This window comes from Lactuca sativa, chromosome 8 (genome assembly GCF_002870075.4).
Source record: "Lactuca sativa cultivar Salinas chromosome 8, Lsat_Salinas_v11, whole genome shotgun sequence".
Classification (NCBI taxonomy): Eukaryota; Viridiplantae; Streptophyta; class Magnoliopsida; order Asterales; family Asteraceae; genus Lactuca; species Lactuca sativa.
This window is the reverse complement of record NC_056630.2, coordinates 134,222,970-134,231,821: the sequence shown is the minus strand read 5'-3', so window position 1 is coordinate 134,231,821 and position 8,852 is coordinate 134,222,970. Positions and strand designations below refer to the sequence as shown.

The 8,852-nt window shown below is 35.6% G+C and overlaps 1 protein-coding gene across 1 annotated transcript; it reads right to left on the bottom strand.

Moving 5' to 3' along the window:
• Window positions 1–622: 622 nt before the first annotated feature.
• LOC111918374 (phosphatidylglycerophosphate phosphatase PTPMT2) lies at window positions 623–2,926 on the bottom strand. Its single transcript, XM_023914046.2, has 6 exons — window positions 2,333–2,926; window positions 1,773–1,895; window positions 1,597–1,690; window positions 1,390–1,472; window positions 1,216–1,305; window positions 623–1,139 (listed from the first exon to the last, which is right to left on the bottom strand). Exons 1-6 carry the CDS (start codon window positions 2,540–2,542, stop codon window positions 873–875), a joined length of 867 nt encoding a protein of 288 aa, XP_023769814.1. The 5' UTR covers window positions 2,543–2,926; the 3' UTR covers window positions 623–872.
• Between the last annotated feature and the right edge of the window lie 5,926 nt (window positions 2,927–8,852).

Below are 8,852 nucleotides of genomic sequence, written 5' to 3'. Positions count from 1 at the left end.
ATTCTTTAAGAATTTTCAGTTGGTCTATAGTTTTGATGAATCTGTTTAAAAAGAAGTTTATATACTTCAAAAAAAATATGTTATAAAATATTAATGGATCGTTCTTAACGAATGATTTTTTCTAACTCTCTCTCTCTCTCTCTCTCTCTCTATATATATATATATATATATATATATATATATATATATATATATATATATATATATATATATATATATATATATATATAAAATTAAAAACCATGAATTTTAATATTTTTTTATATAATTTTCTGATATATTTACAATTTAATAAGAAATTAAACAAAAAAAAATATCATGGGAAGACACCACATAAACCCAGGTGCTGTGGGTTCGCTCCAACCGACATAAGAATAGGATTTCTTGTGATATACCAACTACCAAACACTAGAGGACATTAGTTTGTTATTAGAGCAAATATGAAAATTTACTTTGTTTTGAAATAACATAATTTTTTTAAATATATTAGTGTATTTTTGTATTTTATTGATCTTGTCATTACTGATGCATATCAAACTGCGTTAAACTACAAGTTTACCATACCATGCATCCAATCATCAATCAAGTAAACAACCACAAACAAAAGAAAAAAAAAAAAAACTGAAGCACGAAACGACTTATTCAAATAACAACAAAACACGAGTCACAAAATAAATATATACACCCATTCATTCCATGAAGATGCCAAGAAAGCATCCATGTCTTTTTTTCTTTTCTTCCATCATTATTATTTCCTCATCTCCTCCTGTCTTGAACCAAAACCATCCCCAAGATTCACAGAATCACAGAAAACAGCTCTCTCACTATTTTCCACTTTGATCCCTCTCTAAACTTGTCAACTAAAATAAAAACTAACAAGCAGATGTCTCTGTTATTAGTTTCAAACTAACAGGAACTGTTGTTACACCTCTCGAATTCGAAACCTTCAAAGAAGCAAAGATACACGATAACTTTGCTATCATCAAACCACTTTTTGCCACTCTCACCCCCACTTCTTTCCCTCTTGATGGACTCCGGTACCCTTCCAAATCCGCTTTCGTTATCAGCACCGCATCCCCCGAACCCGAGGGCGTTTTTGACATTTTACTCCTGCGCCACTGACCATACTCTTGAACCGCCTGTCAAAAACAAACACCCATATTAAGTGCTTAATCCATTAAGTCAAAAAAAAAAAAAGGAACAACAGAAGCTTACCTTCCATTGAGATGGAGCCAAGAGGACTCTAGGTCGCCTACATCGCACGTATTCCAAAGCAGAAGCTGGAGTCATCTGCTTGTATTCAACCTGCAAAATCAAAATGTTATGTTACACCATGAACTTATCTATACACAAAATTTTATTTATGTAAAGAGTAAGAATTCAGGATACCAAGTAACAAAGAACAATTGTGGTGCTTCTTCCTCTCCCTGCTTTGCAGTGTACATAAGTTGTTTTACCATGGCTTGCATTCTCTGTGTAACCAAATAAAACCAAAGGTCAACATTATATACATTAATACATATATACAAAACTAGTGCCAAATACAGAATATTTTTGTTAGAAGGTGATTGATAGGGTTTGTTTAACTTTACTTACTGTGAATGAAATTTACAGCTAGGTCGATGTCAACAAATGAAGGGGCAAATAGGTAATCTCTTGTGGGGATGACAAGATGCTCTATGTCATAGGCCTAGAACGTTATAGAACAGTGAGATAATTGGATAACATGGTTACAGAAAGATTATGAATTAGTATATAAAATGGTAGCTTACGCGATATAAAGAAGTTGGAACAAGAGTTTCATATGGCTCGTTGAGAGTGATGACACCACCAACATCAAGCTGCTTCAATCGAGGGACGTCTTTTGGAAATGGAACAGCACCCAGAAGAAGAAACTGGTTGATTAAGAAAAAAAAAAAAAAAAGATTTAGATTGCACCATGAACAAGAAACAAGAAGATAATTGAGTATCAACTTTGGTTAGCTTTGGGCTAAATAACAAGTTTCCCCAACTGGTCAACTATTAGAAAGTCAACCGCTATTTTGAATAGCGGCAATATGTCCAATGATCCATTACCATGAATAGGATGATTAAATCGACCAGATTTGGTTTTAATTGAGATTACTGACAAAGTTATTCTTACAAGCAATCAATATCATGTACATGATCAGTACAACCAAAATTAACACAGGAACTATTGAATCTTCAACTACCAAAAGAAACCCTAACAGAAAATTTGGAGAACATATAGTTGTCGAGATCATGAAGCATAGCAGGACACATCAATTAGCGTAAATAAATGGACAATAATAGATGGAAATCGAGTATATACCTGATCAACTTGATCCCACCATCTGAACTCGGCTTGAATTTTGTTACGGAAAACATTGTACAGAAGAGTAGGGTAAAACAGGATCCGAGCACCGGCTCCGACTAACGCTCTCTTCGCATCAACCGCGACAATCTGCCGTCTAGAATCATACTCGACGGTACGATTAATGATTCTCAAATCGGAAGAATCATCCAAATCCTCGATCTTCATGTCACTGATCGCAACCAAACTTCAAATAAAAGCAAAACCCTAACTCCTTCAGCACCAATCAAGATCGCTTCAAGCAGATACCGAGACGTAATTGCAGTGTCTCAGGATACAAGCTCAAGTCCGGTATCCAACATCTTTGATCGAGACTGATATTGATTTTCAGGTATAAACTGGGAAAAGGGTATTCTCAATTCGGATGATAGGATTGATTCAAAGCGAAAAAAGAGAGGGAATATGTTGTTAGAATTCGAAGAAACGTCGAATCTTTTGCGAAAATTTACAGAGAGGAGAATCAGTGTTTAAGGGAGGAATCGAGAAAAGGGGGGAATCGGATCAAATGGTGTGCGAGGTATGAAAAAATGGAAGGAAATCGAAGGTCGTGATATTCAATATCTTCAAGGAATATGTCAATATGATGGTGACCCTACGCAATGTCTATTCTATATTTTTATAATTCTAAATTCGATTAATTTTTACAAGTTTTTTATTTTAAAAAATTATCCCAAAATAAGGTTTTCCAAAAAATAATCCTAAATTTCGTATATTCTCACATGTAAAATTGAAACAGTATCTATAGAATCATGAGAATTTTCTTCAAATAACCAATTTTGGGAGGATCTTTTAACTTTTTGCCCATGAAATTAATGTTTTGTAGAATAACCATAATATCTGCGTATCCTTTATCTACTCTAAGGGTCAATGGACATCTCTGCGGATATGAGGTAGCAGCAATAAACGACAAGATCCGCATAAACGTCTCTGCATATCGCTATTAATGCTCTGAGGAATAGGTTATTGATTGATCCGCAGAGACGACTCCGTGGATCTTTACATCTACGGATTTCATTAATTCTCTGTGGAAATGGTAGTTTTAATCGTGTTTAAGCAATAATTGACGATTATATATGATTTTTTAAAGTTATTCTCGTTTTATATGCCTTTTAGTGACCATAAACGACTTTTTTTTTTCAATTTTATGAATGTTTTAATCAGTAGAAGTCGTTTTTTCATTATCTTTGTGGAGAGAGTTTTGTAAAAATGAGTTTTATTATTCTGTATACGAGAGGGTTGTTGCAGTCAGTTAATTGAAATGCGGTTTACGTTAGAAATAATGTGAAAAACTATTGTTTAAATCTTCCTCCTAAGTTTGACCATTATATTTTATTACAAATGGTTAGAAATAAGGGGGTGTGCTCAATAGTCATATATATATATATATATATATATATATATATATATATATATATATATATATATATATATATATTTGTCTTTTAAACACTCGGAGTGTGGGTATGTCATGGAGCTTGCAAATGAATCAGATGTAGATCACCTTAAAACATGTAATATCTGAAACAAAGCAGAAAGTGCATTTGTATTTATCGGTGGTAGATGGAGAAGTTGAAGAACAGCCAGTGGTGAAAGCCAATTTATTGGAGCAAAAACTAGTAAATGTCGTGGAGATAGACAATGTAGTGGAAACCGGTCCAGGGGACGAGGAAATGATGTGGGAGTGGGTTATGAAAAGAAAGTTTCATTTATTGATAAGTTTCTATCAAATAATGATAATGAACCAAATTTGCGCATGACAGAATTAGAACACCAAAATGTATTTGAGTTTAGAGAAGTACCTGATTTTGATGATCAGTTATCTGAAGAAAAATCAAATGAAGGTTGGTCGGAAGATGAGTACACGCAACGAAAAATTGCTTTTAATCCCTGGTATTGTATTCCTCCTATTCTTGATTGTCCAGAACCTATTCTTGAACCTGGACCATTTCACAGTTTAGGTCCGAATGATAAAATATATGTGAATCAAACCTATAACACCAAAAAAGACCTAACAGCTTCTATTAAATTCAAAGCGGTTAAAGAAAAGTTTCAAATTAAGGTTCAAAAATCAAGCAAATCTTGATACAAGGTTGTTTGTTTGCAAGAAAACTGTCATTGCTGTTTATATGCAGCTTTCATTAAAGGAACTAAACTGTTTGAAATTAAGACTTTTAATGAGGAGCACACATGTTCTGCATTACTTATATACCCAAATCATAGGCAAGCAACTAGTGAATTTGTGGGAACTATAATACATGACATTATGGGTCAAGGTAGTTTGAGAGTTTGGAGGCCTAAAGATATTATTAGAGATATGAATGTGTTGCTGGAAATTAATTTGAGTTATTCACAAGCATGCCATGCTAGAGAATTTGCTATGGTATTGATGACGGGGACCCCCGAAGAAAGTTTCTCCAAACTTCTAGATTATTTTCACAACTTGAAGAAACATAATCCTGGGACTGTGGCATACATACAAACAGATTTGGAGGATTGCTTCGAGTATTGTTTTTTCGCGATTGGCTGCGCGGTAAATACATAAAGTAAATTTTAAACTTTGTAAATATATAGTGTTTATAAACAAAATAAATTGTTGCAGATACGTGCTTTCAGAGGGTTTTGTAGAAAAGTTATTATTATGGATGGTGCACATCTGAAGGGAAAGTACAAAAACACCATATTGCATGCAGTTGTCATGGATGGCAACAATCAGATATTGCTTATTGGGTATGGAATTTGCCCAAAAGAAACAACGGATTCTTGGACATGGTTCCTTGAAAAACTACATGAATGCAATGGTGATTTGGAAGGTCTGACATTGGTAACGGATATGGCTGCATCAATTGTTGTAAGTATTCAAAATATTTTTCCAAATGCTCAACATGGCTTGTGTGGTTTTTATCTAATACGAAGCATAGTGCACACCTTTGGAAAAAAATAAAGAAAACAACAATTTTGTTTTGGAAGCTTGTAAGAACTTACAATACCAATAAGTTTGAACAATATTGGGGGAGACTTTGTATTCTTAGACCAGATGTAGCGGCGTAGCTTAGTCAAATTCCACATGATAAATGGACCAGATCCCATTGCACAACCATGAGGTACGATTATTTGACGTTAAACAATGCATAGTCCATGAATGTTGTATGAAAACATGCAAGGAAGTTGCCTATATTACCACTTCTTGATTTCTTCCGCGCACTTATGCAAAAATGGTTTTACCAACGTCGGGTGGCTGTCAGTATGACTAAAATTTTGTCAAATTGAACGATAAATGTCATATATAATGATATATCATTGTTTTAACAGAAAAAATTACAACAATACTTACGAAGTGGGCCGAAGCTATGGTTAAAAAAATAAAGACGAGATAACATGATGGTCGGTATATGGTGTTGACAATGCAACATATAAAGTCCATGACTTCAAAAGCGGTGGCATAATTGACTTGAGGCAAAAGACTTGTTCTTACAATTTTGGCAACTAACTGGTTTTCCTTGTGGTCATGTGATAATGGTTTTAATGCACTTGAAAAATGAAAATTGTGGGCATATGGCTATAGATGCTTATAAAATTGAAACATATTGAAGAACTTACGAGGAGGTCGTCTACCCCCTACCAGAACATGGTGATTGGGAGGTTCCTAATGACCTTATGGTTGTTAACCCTCCAATAATGGAAATACGTCAAGCACGTAGACTGAAACATACCAACTATATCCCTTCACAAGGTGAGGAACCGAAAATAAGAAGATATAGTAGATGCCATAGTACAACACATAATGCAAGGACATGTAAGGAAATTGTCCTAAAGAAGCAAAATAAAAGTAGAAAACGTAGTAGGGCTTCAGGAAGTGGGACAAAAGCGAGAGAAGACGAAGGGACGCAAGCGACAGAAAACCAATGGAAGCAGGAGGCAAAAATCCAAGGGACGCATGAGACAGAAAACTTAGGGACGTAAGCAATAGAAAACCAATGGATGCAAGACTCACAAAACCAATGGACGAAATACGAAGACGGAACATACTTTTCGTGGTTCGATTTGAATGAATGGAGTTTATTTTGAAATGTGTTTATTATGAAGTTTGTATAAGACAAAAAAAAATAGTATTCCAACAAACTTTTGCATTACTATTTCATCAACTCTGCAACAAAGTAGTGTTAATTCCACAGTACTGTTTCGTCTACTCTGTATCAAATAGTGTTCGTTCCGCAATAGTAATATTTTATTATATTAAAGTTACGGTTTCATCAACTCGGTGAGGTATTTTTTAATGGAGCCATTGGTGAATTCTGAGGCATTATCACTTCGGATTCTTCTAACCGGAAGCTTGATGAGAAATTCTATTCATTTGATGAAATTGATGAGTTCAGAGGCTATTTCAGACTTTAGTCTAAGGAAGAATACTTATGTGAATCTTGTAAAGTCATCAACAATCACAAGGATGTATTTCTTGTGATGAAGACTCTCTACAATTGAGGGTCCACATAAGTCAATGTGTAGAAGTTCCAATGGTTCCAAGATTGATTTTTCAATGATGACAGGATGACCCTTCTTTAACTGCTTTCCACACTCACATGCAACACATAAGTGATCATTTTCGAATTTGAGGAGTGGCAGTCCTCTTACCATTTCACCGGACACAAGATCATTCATGTATCGAAAGTTTAGATGAGCAAGCCTTCGGTGCCATAACCAACTGACGTCAGGAACAACTTTGGAAATAAGGCAGATTTGAGGTTTGCTAATGATCATGTTGATGTCAAGTGGGTACATATTCTTGTTGTGATTTGACTTGATCAAACATTCTTTTCTGTCTTCGGTCATTACGTAGCTATGTTTCTTGCAAAATTCAACACGCCGATTTGAGTCAGTGAGTTAAGCTACACTTATCAGGTTATGCTTCAAGTCAGCTACATATGTCACATTTGAAATAGAGAAGTTTCCATTGATGAGGATGCCATAACCACGAATGTGAGAGTTGGAGTTGTTGCCCTATGTCACGTAACCAACATTAGGAGAAAGTTTGAGATCTCGCAGAAAGTTTTTCTACCCCGTCGTGTGCATGGAGCAAGAACTATCAATATACCATATTGTCTCTTGCTCTGACGTACAGAGTGCCTGCAAAAATTAGTGAGATGTGGAGTTTTTAGGCTCCGAGTTAGGTTTTGGGACAAGGGCACGAGTCTTGGGTTTTGGTAGTGACTTCTGAGAAACAGATGGTTTGGAAGGTTTGTTTCGATATTCCTTAGGAAATAAACATAATGCCATTGTCCTTTCATCTATCTAGTAGTCATACTCAATGACATGAGAGTTCAGAACAACTTTCTTCGGAGTTTTAACTTCCGGAGTAGTGGGAACTACTGTGTTTTCCAGAGTTGTTGTCACATCTTTGTGTGTTTTAACTTTCCAAACAAGGTTTTGTTTGGAAGATTTTGGAAAAATTGTTTTCTTAACTCTTTTAGCTTTGGTTTATGGCATATTTGGGTTTGTAGGTTGAGGTTTAAAAATTGTGTCATTAGCTTTAGCAATGAAAACGGGTGAAACGGTCCGAGGAGAGTTGTTTCAGACAGATTTGGTGCTTACACTAGACTTTTTTGGAGTAGGACTGACCACTTTCTTTTGCTTTACAAGGCTGGGAGGATTGGAAGGCCTCTTGAGAATCTTAGTGGGTGTGAGGGAGTTTAACTATGAGTTGAGGAATAACATTCCGAGATACACTTACTTTAGAGTTCTCAAGGAATCCTCAAATTTGTCTTGGCTTAACTTCCTTTTTGAGAGAATTTTTGGTTTCTTTTTTAGGACTAATGACATATTTTCGATTCAACGAGGGTTTCTTTCTTTGGTCAGATGTTGACTTGGATGGCTGACCACTTGAAGGATTGCCAAACTTGGGCTTGGTGGGCACCAAGGTTGTTTTAGAGGTTACCAAAGAATTTGAGTCACAAGAATCCATGGAGACATTGCTTGTAGTTTCAATGTTATCATCTAAGGATGCACATGTAAACTTAGAAGTACCAGATTCAGTTGTCACTGGAAGAATTTCCTCAACAACACAGTTGTTGGGAGGATTGTGTTTCGGAACATAATCAATGTGATTTGAAACACTGTGGTGGAATTCAGTGGTCCGATTCAGGTCCAGGTTTGTCAGAGGCGAAAGTGATGTGGAATCAGGACACTTGACAACTATGGGTTTAAACTCAGGAATCAAAGATGCAAAATGGTCAGAAGTCTCATGAAGGGGTGACAAGGGAGAAACAGGTGTATCTGAATGTTTATGGTTCAGAACATCTCCCATAAAGGTCAGATTTTGTAACTCCTTCAAGGGACGAACAACTGGTTTCGGAAACTCACTTCTAAGACCGGGAGATTTTGACCAAGGATGACGAAAATTGTGAGTCATTCGTTCATTTGCTTCAAGCAAGTCAATAGAATTATGCAAAGCATCTATTTTGGCATTGAGACGTTTGTTATCAGA